At 46.7% G+C, this 18562-nt stretch overlaps 2 protein-coding genes across 3 annotated transcripts in view; one reads left to right on the forward strand and one right to left on the reverse strand.

Annotated features, from left to right (window-relative positions):
* BCO2 (beta-carotene oxygenase 2) overlaps positions 1–18562 on the forward strand; it is an 82669-nt gene that overhangs the window by 14448 nt on the left and 49659 nt on the right. The gene's annotated exons all lie outside the window — the stretch shown is intronic.
* Positions 1531–15597, reverse strand: IL18 (interleukin 18). The gene is made up of 6 exons (XM_073320811.1): positions 15502–15597; positions 6016–6089; positions 5243–5251; positions 3823–3972; positions 2558–2703; positions 1531–1773 (listed from the first exon to the last, which is right to left on the reverse strand). The coding sequence occupies exons 2-6, from the start codon at positions 6080–6082 to the stop codon at positions 1543–1545; spliced, it is 603 nt and encodes a 200-aa protein (XP_073176912.1). The 5' UTR covers positions 6083–6089; positions 15502–15597; the 3' UTR covers positions 1531–1542.

The following is an 18562-nucleotide window of genomic DNA, read 5'->3' on the forward strand; positions in this document are numbered from 1 at the left end:
TGCTGTAAAGGGCCAGTATAGACAGTGCACCAGCGCTGGGAGCCGCGGCCCTTGTGGAGGTGGATTTTTTAGAGCTCTCTCCCAGCGCTCTGCCACGACTACACAAGCCCAGTAGAGCTCTGTGTAGTGACGTGTGGTGCAGCCTAGCCCTGTCTCACTCCTGTGTGATCACTGGTGTGTCATAAGTGTACTCTGAAGCCAACTGGGTCTGGGCTAAGTCTAGTCCCGGTCTCTAGATCTTTGGCTGTAGAGTTTATACCCAGCTTCAACCCTCTTTTCTAACCTCTTCCTCAGGATGTGGCACTCTGCAGTCCAGCTGCCTCAGACCTTGCACCTGTTTTCATACCCTTCTCTTCCCCCCACACCCCTTCTACCTAGCTGTAGGCACTCTGCATTCTAGTTTAACCCTTTTGGGGACAGTGTGACAGGAAAGCAAGGAGCACAGGCTTAGCAAAGAAGTTTCTTAACAACAGTCAGTGCTCTTATAAAGCACCAGAGAGCTAGTAAAATAAACTAAAAGTCCTGAGATGCCTCCTCCCCTAATCGGACCTCCACCCTTCTGGAAGTCTGAGGTTGGGACAGCATTTAGGCTAGGCAGGGTCCTTCCTGCTGATATATGATGACAGACAGCCCACCTTTTTCAGGCTATATCTAATTGTAAGCTAGGTAGCTTGATGAGAGTTAGCATGTGTACAGAGTATCTGAGGTAGCATGGCTTAGTAGGGCTGAGTACGTACCCACGGGTTTTGTGCTCAGCATGGCTAAGACATGCTGCTGCTCCCCCAATCCTGCAGCTACACTACTATTCGTACTTGTGCGTTAGCTATCACAAGTATAGGTAAATGAGCTGGGAAATCACACCCCTAGCGTGTAGGGGAGATGTAGCCTTTCATAACACCCCCTTTTAAAATACGGTTTCTTCCCCTTTATATATGTGCCTAAGCTGACAAGGTTAGCCATGTGGTCAGTTCCTAGTACAAAACGGAGTCTGTCGGACCCGGACCCATCCTTTTACGGCACAGATGGATAGAAAGACAGCGAGTCTTCCTCATAGGAGTCTGCAAAATCTACTTCAGTTTTACGTGTTGTGATAGAGGGAGACATAAATGGACACTTCATTAAAAAAAAAATCAAAAAGTTCATTTAATTCCAAATGTAATACTTAATTCAAAAAGTTGGCAATGACAATTTTATGCAAAGACTTGCTTTATTTTTTTGGAGAAGGCATTGTGGTAATAGCAGCCTTACCATAGAAGCCGTTGTAACTAGCAACAGACGTTCATCTCTATGATCATAAAATTCCTAAGCTCCATGTCCGCCAATTTATGTTTCAGTATTTGCTCTCAGCTGCAGGTAAGAATTGAAAAGTGTTAGTCCTGGAGTCAATAAACTCAGCACAAACCCCGAGGAATTTAACTCAGTGCCCGGAGGCTGTGTGTTCGAGTGGTTACACAGTTTAGCATAGAGATAATTTGACCACTTATGTAATAAAAGTTGGATAAAAATGGCCAAGATATTGCTTGTGTATGGTACGTTATCAAATCAGTTTATTTGGGAGACAGTCATATATATGGATTCATCCACTTGGTCTTCATTTTCACATTGCTTTAAAATCAGTTTGCTTAAGTCCTCTTCTTTCTGAAAGGCCAAGAAGTAGCCTCGCATTAGTGAAGATTCAAATTTGAATGCTTTTGTGTGTATTGGTGAAACTGACTTTTGGATGAAGATGATGTCACTGCTTTGTTCATGAATTTCTCCGGGAACTTCTTCTTCCTGAAATGGAGGAAATATGCAGATTAACTACCAGTGCAAAAACTTGACATTTGTCTGTAGTTTTCACATCTCTACTTCAAGAACAGTTTAACATGTTCTAGCAGAGGGTTTCTCATAACAGATTTTTTGGTTGCCTCAGAGTGCGGCCACCAACTCTTGCTGGTGGCTCCTCTGACAGTTTTTCCAAGCTGGAGCCCCACTGCCACAAGGCTGAAGCCCGAAGCTGAAGCTCACTGCCCCAGGCTGAAGCCCAGAGCTGGGGCCCAGGGGCTGAAGTCTGGAGCCCGCCACCGGACTGGAGCTGTGGGTGGGGATGGGGAGGCTTAAGCCCAGAGCCCCGGGGCTGAAGCCCTCTCCTGGAGCCCCGGCAAGCTGAAGCCCGAAGCCCCTCTACGCCTGGGAAGGTGGGTTGGGAACTCACCAGGTGCCTGAGGTGTTGAAGGTTCCTCCCACATCGAGCACAAACCATGGCCCCATGTGCCTGAAGATGTGCTGCCTGGAGTCCCCAGGAGGCTGTGCGGTGCATGGCACCAATCCCCTGCTGGTGGTGCCAGCAAACATCAAGGCAGTGCATCCAAGAGCAACAGCTGGAAGCTGTAGGGACGGGCTGCTGCTTTGTCCCCCATCCCTATCTCCGCCCATGAGGCTGTTGTGGCCGCAGAAAAATCCCCAGGTGGCCACATTTGAGAAACACAGTCTAGCATGTTTAAGTTTTTTCTTAATTTGGGTTCCTGATGTAACTGTCGAGTTAAGGCAAACACTAGAAACAGAGGGATTTACTTACCCTAAATCGAATAGTCTTTTCCCCACTTTCATGTGTGCAGTACATACAGTAAGTCTTGTTTTCTACCAGGACACTGAATGCCACAGGCAACCCTTCCTCCAATGTGTAGTCTTTGTAATAATGGATGGTGAAATGCACTCCGCATCCTAAACACAAAGTACTTACTGTTAGGAACCTGTGCAGAAAGTTTGCAAACAGCCATTTAAAAACAGACGTAAAGGGGTTCCAACAGTTTTATTATCCAGGCATCTTACTACTCCACCACAAGCAGCCTCTGTCCATGACCTTCCTTACAGCTGAATGGAGCTGGGATTTGTTTTGTGTACTGCCCTGTGACTGCTGATGACAAAAATTCAATTGGACTTCTGTTATCTTGTGGGCAAAAGAGTTAAGGGCTAGAGAGTGTGATGTCAGTGTGCAAATCCCTTGGAGCACATGCACAAGGTGAGGGTTGCATTTCCTTCTCATGTTGAATGTAAACAGGATCTGGAAATCTGGCACTGAACGAATAACTGAAAAAAGTGGGGGCATGTAGAGATGGTGCTGATGCACACCAAAAGAGACTGACGAATTGCTCTTCGTGCCAGATACGTTGCCTTGCTTGTTCAATATAAAATGATGCTTCTCACTGACACTTAATACAAAATGGGGATTCAGAACTTTGCTTGTGATAGAGGTCTTTAGAAATCTTTGCAGCACTTCCCTAGCCCCTGGGCTTAGTTTCAGGCTATAGAGCCACATGTCTCTTTCATAGGTGTGGTACAGGACAATGTTTGGGCGTAGGTGGGGGGGAGGAATTCCCTGATCTTTTGTCTGCCCACAGCTAGAACTTCTGATCTTTGGCTTCTGCTGTGATGTGAAGCTGTACTCAGATTGGCCGACCTCCAAAATGTGCAAAATCTTTTTTGGCGAGGATTGATGTCTTTTATCTGAGCTTAGCTCTGTTCTTAGCTGGCATTAAGGACAAACTACAATTACTAGAAACTGTTGCTAAACTTGGGTCTAGCTGAGGTAATCCAAGAGGTACATGGGGCAAAAGCGTACCTGGAATGAAGAGCTGGGGCAATGGTTACAGGCAATGTTCCCTCTAATTTTTGACAGGCCGTGTGTGCAAAAAATTGCGTCTGTTTAAATTGTTGTGCTTCTGTGCAAATTTTTGTGCATGCGGGGTTTTGCCGTGTGAGTGGGGTTTAGGATCTGTGTGCACGCGCACAGCTTAGAGGAAACAGTTGTTATAGGACATGTAGAAACCAGAAGTATCATACCAGGTATCATCTCTTGATCTGCCATAGACTCAAATACATTCGTGACAGTATTCTCTGGTCCTGGCTGTACCACGAGTACCTGATTAGATGTGTTTCGAAAGATCTGGTGCTGTAGGGAGTGTTCCTTCTTCCAGTTGTCGCATTCCAGACCTTTTAATATATACATTAATCAGACAGTCACAACTAACTCCACTCTTCCCAGAAACAACTAGGGACTTGGGTATAGTCCAAAGAGTGCCAGAAAGCCCCTTTAGCCTGTCTCCTGACCTAGTTCCATACAAAATGGTTGGTGGTGCCCACTTTATAACTTTTAGCTGAGTGGTTGGAGCACTCAGCTGGGATGTGGGAGGCCCAGATTCAGTTCCCCCCTCCCTGACAGAGGGGAAGAAAGGATTTGAACAGAGGTATCCCACCTCTCAGGAGATGCGCTAACCACTGAAGAATGGGATACTAATTCTGATGTAAGGTTCTCTCCATCTCTCCTGTTGAAGCTGTTCCATTGTGGATAAATATTGAAAGACTGATTGGAGCAGGTTGATTGGACCCAGGGTCTCCTGCCCCTCAGGTGGGTGTCCAAAGAGCTGGGTAGTAGACTTATTCTCTCGCTCTCTGGCCAAATGACTCTTTCGTGATAGAAATTATAGAGTGGATGGAGGCAGTACCTTCTCCTCCTCCCTTGAATTTTGAATGGGGCCGATCAAGTAGGCATGCTCAGAGGGCACCTGCTGGCTTGGGCCTCTTGGGTGAGGCATTTAGCCACCTATTGTCTCCCAGTTTGTGAATCATTCCAGGGCTTAGGTGGGAGGTAGATGTCTGGACGCCTAGTGTGAGGCAGCGGTGTGGGCCCTAGAGGCAGAAACTTAGGCATCTAGGAAACTTCTACTCTGAAAAACTTCGACACCAAGTGAGTTTAGGTGCTTACTGGGTTTGGTGGATCGCAGCACGGACTTAAGTAGATTAGTGGATTCCATCTTTACTCTTGTCCCCAAACTGCCCACCAACCAGTTTGTGCCCAGGGAGAGCCTCCATGTGATAGATTGAAGAGCCCTGCTCTACATGTTCCATCATTGGAAGATGGCCCAGGATGTGCATTTGCTCTTCCAGTTTAGACTTCAGAAGAGAAGGCTAAATACAGGTAAGGACAGTGGGTGGAGTATCCTATAGGTGGCCTTTCCCCGATCCTCAAAGCCACCTGTGTGCCAGGTGAGCTGCTTCAGCTGCAGAACATCTTTGACTTGGAGTCACTTAATGAACTCAGGAAGGAGGGAGTTTTTCCCATGCCCACCACTCGTGTGTTAAGGTCACCACCAAATACTGATGAACACCATGGGGGGGATTAGCCAACAGTGTTGGGAATGGCAAGCAGAATCAGCACTAGCTGAGTCCAGAGTCATAAATGTCAAACAGATTTCAACTTTACCTTCATCATCTGTGTTCCAAGCGAGCGACGAAAGGGGAGAAGAGAAAAAACTGTTAGACTGTATACAAACAACAGATCATTTTCTAACCAGTTTCATTCCCCAGTGTAAGCTGGAAAGCCCACCTCCACCACAACCATCACCCCTTCCAATTATCCTTTCTCTGGAGATGTCGTATAAGCAGCAAGTAGCCCATCAACCGAGGTACTGAGTCTGCAATGCTCCAGATTGATGCCTATGAGGAAACTGAAGTGAAATCAGAATAACAGTGATTTAAAAACAATTCAGCATTTTAACAGCTGAAATTACAGAAGACTCAAGCCAGGTCTACATGACAGACCTGTATCAAAATAACTGCGTCGCTCAGGGATGTGGATGGACTTTGCCAATGGGAGAAGCCCTCCTGTCAGCATAGCAGTGGCCTCGCTAAAGCCCTACAGGGGTGCAGCTGCACGGGCACAGCTGCACTGTAGCACTGTATGTGAAGACAAGCCCTTAGAGTGTTCGCTTGAATCTCAAGAAGCAGGTTTGGCTCCACTAACTTCTTAAAGAGCATGTCGGGAAGACTGACTCAGAGACCCAGAACTGTCATTCGCCAAGCTGTGAGGACCAGTATTGCTCTGAAGGCTTCACAGGTTATGGAGAAGCAAAGTGGGCAGCTACAGAAGTCCATAAATCAACCCCAGCAATGGACTGAATTGCATGGCAAGTGCTGATCAGCTGCACAGAAATCCCAAAATGCACACCCCATCCAGTTATAAAAGAGGAGAGTTACCTGCAAAATAGAGGTCAAAGTCTTGCCCAAATTTCACTGCAAACACACGGATCTCTTCACAGCTCATCTTCACTCTGAACAGAGCAAAGGGAAAGGGTTCAGAGATGGGAACAATACTTCTCACCCTCCAGATCTAGAGGGCTAACTTGGGCCAGTTCTCTGCTCTCAGCTGGTGCACAGTTATGCCCACAACAGGGCTGGGAGGGAGACTGAAGTGTTTCACTACACATCAGTGGGAGGGCTGACGTTACCACTTAGTACAGGGGAGAGGGCAGACTGATTTTTATTTTATTTTACTTTTTGTAGTGCCCGTCATAGACTCTTGAGTATCTGTTTCTCCATTACCTTGTACCTTGTGTCATTTAAACCAGTGTACACTGGATGTAAAATACTAGAATTATGGTTTGATGCTGTTTTTCACCTTTTACACTCTTGCAGTGGTGTAAATGATGTCATAAGACATAGGGCAACAAAGAATAAGACCCGGAGTGCTTTATGCTAATTAAACAGTAGTTCATAGAATCATAGAATATCAGGGTTGGAGGGGACCTCAGGAGGTCATCTAATCCAACCCCCTGCTCAAAGCAGGGCCAATCCCCAATTTTTGCCCCAGATCCCTAAATGGCCCCCTCAAGGATTGAACTCACAACCTTGGGTTTAGCAGGCCAATGCTCAAACTACTGAGCTACAAATTTGTAAATGTCACTCATTTAATGAATTGCTCATAAGAAACCTAAAATGGTGATAGCTCAGCAAAATGCCATGTCACCATTTAATCTTCCCTACTGTGCAAGCAAAAAGTTATGTTACCTTGTGTGCATTTGGTTAACTGTTTCCAATTTGGGATCCTACGGATGTTAGTGTGACCTATAAAGTTTTAGGGATCTTTTTAGTTGATAGTGTGAAACATCTTGGGCTGGGCTGGTGCAGTGCTTCCAGCAGGGAAGGGGGATGTAATTTATTTTGCAGTGGTGGAGATTTGCTCATGGGCAGGTTTTTAACCATATTTTTAGTCCAGGTTGAATTCTGGCTCTGTGACCTTGATGCGACCTCTTTAGAGAGAGCCAGCAGACATCTAGAAGAGGAGGCTAAAATGTTTCACCCAGAGGATAACAACTCATTTTCCATGTTACCAAACTTTATTCACCAAAAGACTTACATCTTCAAACCTGGAGATTATCTCCACAAACCTGCTGGCCTCTGTGGCTTACAGGTTGCAGTTCTGTCTCCCTGCCTTCATAGAATCATAGAATCATAGAATATCAGGGTTGGAAGGGACCCCAGAAGGTCATCTAGTCCAACCCCCTGCTCAAAGCAGGACCAATTCCCAGTTAAATCATCCCAGCCAGGGCTTTGTCAAGCCTGACCTTAAAAACCTCTAAGGAAGGAGATTCTACCACCTCCCTAGGTAACGCATTCCAGTGTTTCACCACCCTCTTAGTGAAAAAGTTTTTCCTAATATCCAATCTAAACCTCCCCCACTGCAACTTGAGACCATTACTCCTCGTTCTGTCATCTGCTACCATTGAGAACAGTCTAGAGCCATCCTCTTTGGAACCCCCTTTCAGGTAGTTGAAAGCAGCTATCAAATCCCCCCTCATTCTTCTCTTCTGCAGGCTAAACAATCCCAGCTCCCTCAGCCTCTCCTCATAACTCATGTGTTCCAGTCCCCTAATCATTTTTGTTGCCCTTCGCTGGACTCTCTCCAATTTATCCACATCCTTCTTGAAGTGTGGGGCCCAAAACTGGACACAGTACTCCAGATGAGGCCTCACCAATGTCGAATAGAGGGGAACGATCACGTCCCTCGATCTGCTCGCTATGCCCCTACTTATACATCCCAAAATGCCATTGGCCTTCTTGGCAACAAGGGCACACTGCTGACTCATATCCAGCTTCTCGTCCACTGTCACCCCTAGGTCCTTTTCTGCAGAACTGCTGCCTAGCCATTCGGTCCCTAGTCTGTAGCTGTGCATTGGGTTCTTCCGTCCTAAGTGCAGGACCCTGCACTTATCCTTATTGAACCTCATCAGATTCCTTTTGGCCCAATCTTCCAATTGGTCTAGGTCCTTCTGTATCCTATCCCTCCCCTCCAGCGTATCTACCACTCCTCCCAGTTTAGTATCATCCGCAAATTTGCTGAGAGTGCAATCCACACCATCCTCCAGATCATTTATGAAGATATTGAATAAAACCGGCCCCAGGACCGACCCCTGGGGCACTCCACTTGATACCGGCTGCCAACTAGACATGGAGCCATTGATCACTACCCGTTGAGCCCGACAATCTAGCCAGCTTTCTACCCACCTTATGGTGCATTCATCCAGCCCATACTTCCTTAACTTGCTGACAAGAATACTATGGGAGACCGTGTCAAAAGCTTTGCTAAAGTCAAGAAACAATACATCCACTGCTTTCCCTTCATCCACAGAACCAGTAATCTCATCATAAAAGGCGATTAGATTAGTCAGGCATGACCTTCCCTTGGTGAATCCATGCTGGCTGTTCCTGATCACTTTCCTCTCATGCAAGTGCTTCAGGATTGATTCTTTGAGGACCTGCTCCATGATTTTTCCAGGGACTGAGGTGAGGCTGACTGGCCTGTAGTTCCCAGGATCTTCCTTCTTCCCTTTTTTAAAGATTGGCACTACATTAGCCTTTTTCCAGTCATCCGGGACTTCCCCGGTTCGCCACGAGTTTTCAAAGATAATGGCCAGTGGCTCTGCAGTCACAGCCGCCAATTCCTTCAGCACTCTCGGATGCAACTCGTCCGGCCCCATGGACTTGTGCACGTCCAGCTTTTCTAAATAGTCCCTAACCGCCTCTATCTCCACAGAGGGCTGGCCATCTCTTCCGCATTTTGTGATGCCCAGCGCAGCAGTCTGGGAGCTGACCTTGTTAGTGAAAACAGAGGCAAAAAAAGCATTGAGTACATTAGCTTTTTCCACATCCTCTGTCACTAGGTTGCCTCCCTCATTCAGTAAGGGGCCCACACATTCCTTGGCTTTCTTCTTGTTGCCAACATACCTGAAGAAACCCTTCTTGTTACTCTTGACATCTCTGGCTAGCTGCAGCTCCAGGTGCGATTTGGCCCTCCTGATAACATTCCTACATGCCCGAGCAATATTTTTATACTCTTCCCTGGTCATATGTCCAACCTTCCACTTCTTGTAAGCTTCTTTTTTATGTTTAAGATCCGCTAGGATTTCACCATTAAGCCAAGTTGGTCGCCTGCCATATTTACTATTCTTTCGACTCATCGGGATGGTTTGTCCCTGTAACCTCAACAGGGATTCCTTGAAATACAGCCAGCTCTCCTGGACTCCTTTCCCCTTCAAGTTAGTCCCCCAGGGGATCCTGGCCATCCGTTCCCTGAGGGAGTCGAAGTCTGCTTTCCTGAAGTCCAGGGTCCGTATCCTGCTGCTTACCTTTGTTCCCTGCGTCAGGATCCTGAACTCAACCAACTCATGGTCACTGCCTCCCAGATTCCCATCCACTTTTGCTTCCCCCACTAATTCTACCCGGTTTGTGAGCAGCAGGTCAAGAAAAGCACCCCCCCTAGTTGGCTCCTCTAGCACTTGCGCCAGGAAATTGTCCCCTACGCTTTCCAAAAACTTCCTGGATTGTCTATGCACCGCTGTATTGCTCTCCCAGCAGATATCAGGAAAATTAAAGTCACCCATGAGAATCAGGGCATGCGATCTAGTAGCTTCCGTGAGCTGCCGGAAGAAAGCCTCATCCACCTCATCCCCCTGGTCCGGTGGTCTATAGCAGACTCCCACCACTACATCACTCTTGTTGCACACACTTCTAAACTTAATCCAGAGACACTCAGGTTTTTCTGCAGTTTCGTACCGGAGCTCTGAGCAGTCATACTGCTCCCTTACATACAGTGCTACTCCCCCACCTTTTCTGCCCTGTCTGTCCTTCCTGAACAGTTTATAACCATCCATGACAGTACTCCAGTCATATGAGTTATCCCACCAAGTCTCTGTTATTCCGATCACGTCATAGTTCCTTGACATCACCAGGACCTCCAGTTCTCCCTGCTTGTTTCCAAGGCTTTGTGCATTTGTATATAAGCACTTGAGATAACCTGTTGATCGCCCCTCATTGCCAATATGAGGCAGGAGCCCTCCCCTCACAGACATTCCTGCCTGTGCTTCCTCCCGGTATCCCGCTTTCCCACTTACCTCAGGGCTTTGGTCTCTTCATGGCTAACTTGAAACTACTGAGGTGCTCTTAGATCGTTCATGTTCTTAGAGGTTCGTGCTGTGCAACAGCCTCTTCAAGTGACCTTGTATGGCAGTCAGACAAGTAGACTTTTCCCCCTCCTACCTAAAGGCAAGGTGAGCCAGAGCTGCTGCTAACGCATGTGCCCATACGAGTAATGGCCATAAAATTGCCAGGCCTGTTCACTTTACGTACAGCTACTCCATACTCTTCTGTTTTGTCTGACTTCAGATTTTACAGGTTGATTTGAGGAGACTCTATGCAGTTCACAAACATCCCTGTCTTCAGTGCTAGCAGCATGTCAGGAAAGGCGTATGGGATGTGGTCACCTCTCCTGCCTGGGATTTGACCCACAGGTTTCAGGATTCCAAATCAGCAATTCCATTGCTGTTAGTACTATTAGCTGGCAATGGTGGCAACCCGAATACTCTGGTGACCAGAACAGAGAGACCAATCCACGTAGGTACGTATGCATGGGCACATTTCTTGGTTGTACAGTGCAATACACCAGGTCTGGCAAGAGGCTGGGATATTATAGAAGAGATTTTAAAAGCTAAAGTGCCAAAAAAATAAACTACTGTACAGTTTAAGAAGTGATCAGCTAATTTAGAGCAAAAGTTGGCATTAAAACTCCTGCCCAATAGAGTACTGCTACATTTAATCTTTTCCTGCTTGCTCTCCTGCTAATCTAGCTGTGACTAAACTCTACCAGAAGAGTGAGTTTCAGACAGGCCCAGTTTCAGATGTCCTTAATTAAATCTTCAGTGTTTGTTCTTCCTCTTGGCAACTGAGATTGCTGTTCCTGTTGCTTGAGACTCCTCATGTAAGTAAAGATATTGAAAACTAGGTAGATCTGAGCCCCAAATTACCATGAACTGTAGGGTGACAGATGTCCTCAATGGGTTCTCTTCACTAGATGGTTAACTGTCTAGCTAACTAACTAGAAACAAAACACAATCTTCTGTAACAGATTGCAAATGAGTGTCTACATACAAATAACGCAATTACTAAATTATAGTTCCCAAAAGGCCACAGGCCTAAAGTTCATATTCCCCTCTCCAGTGTAAGAGGTGTTGGTCACACTTTAATCACAGTGAGTAGTAAGCATATCGGGAGGGTAAGAATTAGCTTCTTAGCTGTCTGGATATATTGCTGTAGAAGTAAACCCACAATCTGTAATCTCCAAGATGCGGTACCTAACTATGTATTGTTATATGCTGAATTCTTCACAGGCATATGCAATTTTTCACACTGTACATAACCTCTGAAACGTTTGTTCTCCTATAAAAATATATTAATCATTTCCCTTGTTCCTGTTAACACTAATGATGTGAGATGGCTCTCGTTTGTTTGTTGGGGAATGCTGTAGTAACACCCAACTCATGCATGCTTCCAAAAGTATATCTCATAATCTAACTTGCTTTCACTGAGGGTTCAGATGGGGTTAACTAATTCTCCACTCAAGGGCAAACTACAACTTGGTATAAGTGTTAGAAGGATTTTCTGTGAGAAGTGCTCAGCTAACTAGGTATGGCTGTAGGAAAGGAGTTGAAGTGGGCCTGGTTTCATGAATACTCCCTGTAAGGGAACTTTCTTTCCAAGATACCGTCTTGGTAAATCTGCAGAGTGGGGCTTCCATGGGGATATAGGTTTGTATTCTGTACCCTACTTTTCACCATCACTGATTGAAAAGAGGATATGTGCAAGAAGGAGATACCAACACTTCTCTTCCTCTGTGCCTCAATTACAAGTGGTACAGTGAAGGATAATTATGGGGGGTGTCAAATAATTTGCCTAAATAGAGAATTATTTCAGGGTGGTTTGAGAGACTGCAGATCGCTTGGTATTCTCTCTCGATGAGGAGCAGTAGGCAGTTGCGAGTTTTCCTGAATGTATTATTTCCTTCTGAAATAGGCTTGTTTACCGCTCTTACTTTTTTTTTTCTATGTCTACCACTTTACTCTTTCTTGGCTCTTATATCTTGTGTTTAGAAATTGCCTTTTTTATTACTCTTAATAATTTGTAAAGGGATTATAACCAAATGGTCTATATCCTACTATTGAACTGTCCTCAACTTGCTGCTTTTACATCTAACACAGACAAAAGAGGAAAACAAATTGGCACCCAGAGTAACTATACAAACAAATTTGGGAGTTTGATGGTAGAATAAATCTAAATTCCTTTCTGGAAAACACCAATGCCTCATTATGGCTAGCCTTGAATAGTGGCCCACTCTGACAATGAGTGTTCAGCTCAGGTAGGAAGAGATAAAGTCTAGTCCAAAGCACTGTGGATTTACTGGGATTTTGGATTCCCTGCTGCTTTGCCACAGGGAAACCTCCATCTGCATCCTTAATAGCTTTGCTAACCATTAAAGATACTGACAGGTTTCAGAGTAGCAGCGGTGTTAGTCTGTATCCGCAAAGAGAAAAGGAGGACTTTTGGCACCTTAGAGACTAACCAATTTATTTGCGCATAAGCTTTCGTGAGCTACAGCTCACTTCATCGGATGCAAACTATACACAGCACAGGTTACCTCACATGGCTTAAAACCCTCCCTTCTTGTTACTTTCCATTTTTCTCTCCTGAGCCACAAGAACACAAACGTGCTCTCTGGTCTGTACTCTAATGAAACTCTGTCAGTTTTCTGAACTATATTTTGGAATTAACTGTTCTTGGTTGCTCTATTTAAATTTACAGAAGTAAAACCCTTCTGAAAACTGACTCAGGCAACAGCTAGGTCTATTTTCTTGGCTTTGTGAAATGCTGCAAGACATTTCATCACTGGTCTGACACAAGCATTTCTGTAAACTGGTGAGAACATGAGCAAAACTGTACGTTAACCAAGCTGCCCTGCGGGTTTGACACTTCAGAGGTGACAAACCTGGCACCTCCAAATTGAGATTGAGATGCCTTTCCACTAACCACAGTAATGTTTCCTTGGTAAATCTGATCATACCAGCAAACACCAGATCTGGAGATGAAAAGTGCTTTTCATTATTTGTATGTGTTAAGTGGCCACTATTTGCAACTGTAAGTCTAATTGCTGGGGTCAATGCCTATAGGAATGGTCTAGAATACTTGGTCCTGCCTCAGTGCAGGGGACTGGATTATATGACCTATGCATGTCCCAGTCCCATATTTCTATGATTCAGTATTTTATGAGCATCCTTTATTATTCAAATCTAAATAAATAAATTAAAGTACACAATTTATGTTAAAAGTCAGCTAATTAGGGGCATCTTTTTAAGGGTGAGAAATTCTACACAAATTAGATTCAAACTGAAGCTTTCTGCACATTGCTCTCATGTTATTAAATGTCACTCTTTTCCATGGAACTAACCATCCTCAAACACTAGACTGCCACATTTCCTCCAAATCCACAGCATCATTACTGGCAGATGAAACAAAATGCTGCAATTGTACAGCAATTAGTCTTTTGTTAAAATACACATTAATGTTACTTTTCTTGTGAACAGCTCAGAGCACACGGAGTGCCTCCTTCAAACCTATTCCACTCAGACAGGACTTTATCTGCCTCCCAACCCTACTCACCATAACAGTGCAGACTGAAGTCACTAATAAACCTGGGCATATTTGTTAAATGCAGGTGCTTAAGTGAAGGCTCCGTGTGGAGGACAGCATTTGCCTCTTACTGTATAAGCCAGGGATGGCCAAACTGCTGCTCTTTTACAGTTAAAGTGCACCTTGCAGAGCCCCCCCCCCTGCATCCCCATTCTCTGCCTACCAGAAGGGGGTGGAGCTCATGGCTTCTGCCCTGGCTGCAGCATGGTGGTGGGGCTAGGGGCTTGTTCCAGAGAGAGGATGGTTGCCCGTTGAGAGTGTGGGGGGGGAACAATTTAAAAGCCCCCCCCCCAACAGCTTGAGTTATGCCCCTCCCAGGTACGCCCTCCCTCTTACCCTCAGTGGTTCTCCCTGCAGATCCCAGCTGTTTGCTGCTGCCTCTCCCCACAGCCCAGCTTGCCAGCTCCAGCAGCTGCTGTGCAGGGAGGGGGCCCAGTGGCACCTTGTGACTGAAGGGAGCCTGCAAATCCTGGCAAAAATCTGGGGGGAGGGTATGTGGCCCCATGTCTTCCCCCCCACCCCATGTCACCTCAGACTTTTGCCCAGCAAGGAAGAGGGTGTCAAGGTTTCAACCCTGTGGGGCACTCCTGCCAGTGCTCGGGACTTCAGCAGGAGCAGGGCTGAAGCCCCAAATCCAGACAGACACCTCCTGGCAGACCACAGCCCCAAGATCCCCCTCCCCACAGGGCTGAAGCCCTGAACCCCACCACCCCAGCAGTCATGCCCCGTTCTTGAACTTCTGAAGATTGTCATATGCAGCTTGGAGGGTGAGTAAGTTTGGCAACCCCTGGTATAAGTAAACATTTATTTTGCAAGGTCTTTCTACGCTGAAAAAACTATCAAACAAAGAAATGCACAACACTTCATCAGTTTCAAGGTTCCCCTGTGCCGATTGGGGGAGTAAGAATCAAAGCAGCAGGGATTGCTGGTCAGGGCCAGATTTTTCTCACTGGAAGTCTCTATCTGGGCACTTTAACTCAGTGCCCAAAAGAGCTCTCCTTCCGCCCCCCGCCCCGCTCTTTAATAAAACGTATGTGCCGCCCCCGTGAACTGGATCAGTGGGTTTTCAACCGTTTTTCATTGGCAGACCCCTAAACAATTTCGAACAGAGGTATGGACCCGTTTGGAAATCTATTTTCTGGATATATAGTTGAATTCAGTTTTCAGTCTCTCTTGTCCCAGGCAGGCTGAGAACCCCTGAACTGGACCGGTCCAAAGGGAGATGTGTTTTAAAAGCAAAGGTGGATGTTGGGGAATGAAGGGCGAGGCTGCTCCAGGCGCCAGCCGGCTGTTGGCTTGTGGAAGTTAGGGGGAGGAGGGCACAGCCGCAAGCGAGCCCCGGCTGAGTTTCGGGAGCAGCCTGTGCGCCCCACGGAGAAGCGGCGGCGCTGGGTGGAAGCCGGTGGTCGCCTCTGTCCCAGCCGCCGGGGCTGTGCCGTGGGGAAGGAGCGGGCTCGCTGCGCCGAGGCTCCTCCCCAGTGCCCCAGCCCCGAGGCACCCGCGCAGGGAGCATCCCACCCCGGGACAGCCAGAGAGGTCCCGGGCGGGCGGGGGCGCGGGGGGAGCGGCCGGACCACCGGCTCCCGACCCCGCTTGGCGGGGCTCCGCCCTAGCGCCAGCGCCCCAGCTTGGCTCCCGCCACCCCCGAGGCCGGGCAGCGGTCCCTACCTGCCTCCTGCAGCCGAGTCCGGAGCGCAATGCGCAGCGCAGCCAGAAGCCGGGGAGGGAGGAGCGCAGCCCGGCTGGAGGCGGGGAGAGCGCAGCGCACGCTGCCTGCTCGCGGGGGACGGGAGGGTCCCCCGCCGGGCTCCCGCCCCGCCGAGCCCCGGGAGCTCACCAGCGAGCGCCCGTCGAGCTCAGCCCCGCGCCCTGCAGAGCCCCTGACTTGCCCTTGGGTTATTTAGCTGCAGCGATGCTCGAAGCCAGGTCCGCCCTTTGCTCTCCTGCCCCGTTTATACTGCTAGGGAGCTGCAGTTCTCTAGCCAGAAGGACCCCAAAGCGCTTTGCAAGCCAGACCCAGGAACCACTTCACCTGTGGTTGAAATGCAGCCTCCTCTGGGGTGGAACACAGCAGCTGACAGCTCAAAGTTACATAGGGTGTGGAGTAATCCCCATCAAACTGGAGCTTCAGAGGGAATGAATGGAATTACCCAAATCAGAAGTGAGCCAGGACACCAGAAGCAACAGTTAACAGTTGTTTTCTCATATACTATGGACACTTTAATGACCATACATCTTCCAGACTTTAGTTTTATATATTGTCCAAAAGAAGGCACTTCCAACTAGCAGCTTGCCCCAGCATCATGCTGCGGCATTGGCTAGATTTTGAGGCATGCTCCTTCAACATCAATGATAGGGCTTTGTATCTGGGGACCTGAGCTGTTGCATTTTACTCTGGATTCTTGTAATATTGCTATGAGAAATATCAAGCCAACTAGACAATCTGAAGTGTAAATCAGGATGTTCCCAATAGATCTGTATACACACAGGCAGGCCCGTATCACTTCCCCTTTTGTCAGCACAATCAAGAAACAAAATATATCAGTTTGTGCAGTGTGCTGGAGCTTTCAGAGTGGGACATGCCAGCACATGCAATGCTGGGAGCTTGAGGCCATCCCTGCAGAAGGCACATCCTGTTTTCTTACCCAACTTGTTACAATCAGCTGTCTTGCTCTGTAACCGATGTCACAGATGGAAGTTGCAGTTTTGAAACAGATGTCAGAAATAGCATCAGTGCATACTCTTCCCACCCACCCCCCACTTGTGTAAAACATCCCGCAAGTGTCTCTCCCTTGCTCTGGAGGGGCCACTTTAGGTGTGAATAGTCAATCTTTTGGTTGTAATGAAATTGCCAAGAAATACCAATTGTGAGAATGTTTCTCTAGTCCAGTAGGATGGAGGAATGAGACCACCAACTCATTTTCCATGTTACCAAACATCCGCCAGATGACATTGTGTTTCTATTTTATACTGACCCAGGCTGGATACAAACTAAAAACAAAGAAATAAAAACTTCTGTGTCCCATTACTAATCCCCCAAAACCTTCCAGTCCCACAATGTGATGCTAATTAGTTTGTCATTCCTTTGGGGACTGTCTTTATGTTTGTACACCATGTAGCACAATGCGGCCCTGATCTTGGCACTACTGTAATACAAATAATAATAATAATAATAATGAATAATAATAGTCCCATGTTTTGCTATCTTTTTTATAATGCCAGATAGCAAAACACCCAGGGAGTGACTGTCCAGTCCACCCGCTGACTTTGGCAAACTCAAGGTTTATGACTAGGCTAACAAATATCCTTATAACAGGTTTCAGAGTAGCAGCCGTGTTAGTCTGTATCCGTAAAAAGGAGTACTTGTGACACCTTAGAGACTAACAAATTTATTAGAGCATAAGTTTTCGTGAGCTACAGCTCACTTCATCGCATGTATACAGTAGAAAATGTAAAGGGGGGACTTTATATACACAGAGAACATGAAACAATGGGTGTTACCATACACAGGACAGTGGGGTGGGAGGAGGTATTGGTTCATATTCTCTCTGTATATATAAAGTCTGCTGCAGTTTCCACGATATGCATCTGATGAAGTGAGCTGTAGCTCACGAAAGCTTATGCTCTAATAAATTGGTTAGTCTCTAAGGTGCCACAAGTACTCCGTTTCTTTTTACTGTAATGAGAGTGATCAGGAAAGGTGAGCTATTACCAGCAGGAGAGCGGGAGTGGGGGGGAACCTTTTGTATTGATAATTAAGGTAGGCCATTTCCAGCACTTTACAAGAACAGTAGGAGGGGAAATAAACAAGGGGAAATAGTTTTACTTTGTGTAATGACACATCCATTCCCAGTCTTTATTCAAGCCTAAGTTAAATGTATCCAGTTTGCAAATTAATTCCAATTCAGCAGTCTCTCATTGGAGTCTGTTTCTGAAGTTTTTTTGTTGAAGAATTGCCACTTTTAGGTCTGTAATCAAGTGACCAAAGAGATTGAAGTGTTCTCCGATTGGTTTTGAATGTTATAATTCTTGACGTCTGATTTGTGTCCATTTATTCTTTTACGTAGAGACTGTCCAGTCTGGCCAATGTACATGGCAGAGGGGCATTGCTGGCACATGATGGCATGTATCACATTGGTAGATGTGCAGGTGAACAAGCCTCTGATAGGTTTCAGAGTAACTGCCGTGGATAGTGTGGCTGATGTGATTAGGCCCTATGATGGTGTCCCCTGAATGGATACGTGGACACGTTTGGCAACAGGCTTTGTTGCAAGGATAGGTTCCTGGGTTAGTGTTTTTGTTGTGTGGTGTGTGGTTGCTGGTGAGTATTTGCTTCAGGTTGGGGGGTTGTCTGTAAGCAAGGACTGGCCTGTCTCCCAAGATCTGTGAGAGTGATGGGTCATCCTTCAGGATAGGTTGTAGATCCTTGATGATGCGTTGGAGAGGTTTTAGTTGGGGGCTGAAGGTGACGGCTAGTGGCATTCTGTTATTTTCTTTGTTATGCCTGTCCTGTAGTAGGTGACTTCTGGGTACTCTTCTGGCTCTGTCAATCTGTTTCTTCACTTCAGCAGGTAGGTATTGTAGTTGTAAGAATGCTTGATAGAGATCTTGTAGGTGTTTGTCTCTGTCTGAGGGGTTGGAGCAAATGCGGTTGTATTGCAGAGCTTGGCTGTAGACAATGAATCATGTGGTGTGGTCTGGATGAAAGCTGGGGGCATGTAGGTAAGTA

The sequence above is a fragment of the Lepidochelys kempii genome, chromosome 22, assembly GCF_965140265.1.
Source record: "Lepidochelys kempii isolate rLepKem1 chromosome 22, rLepKem1.hap2, whole genome shotgun sequence".
In the NCBI taxonomy this organism is placed as follows: Eukaryota; Metazoa; Chordata; order Testudines; family Cheloniidae; genus Lepidochelys; species Lepidochelys kempii.

Bases quoted from the DNA above. Each gene is read 5' to 3' on its own strand.
- IL18 (XM_073320811.1), bottom strand. From the start codon at position 6,082: ATGAGCTGTGAAGAGATCCGTGTGTTTGCAGTGAAATTTGGGCAAGAC. The intron at 2,704-3,822 runs GTATGATACTTC...CTTTGTGTTTAG, and splicing joins AGATCAAGAGATGATACCTG to GATGCGGAGTGCATTTCACC. The intron at 1,774-2,557 runs GTAAGTAAATCC...CCTCCATTTCAG, and splicing joins AAAAGACTATTCGATTTAGG to GAAGAAGAAGTTCCCGGAGA.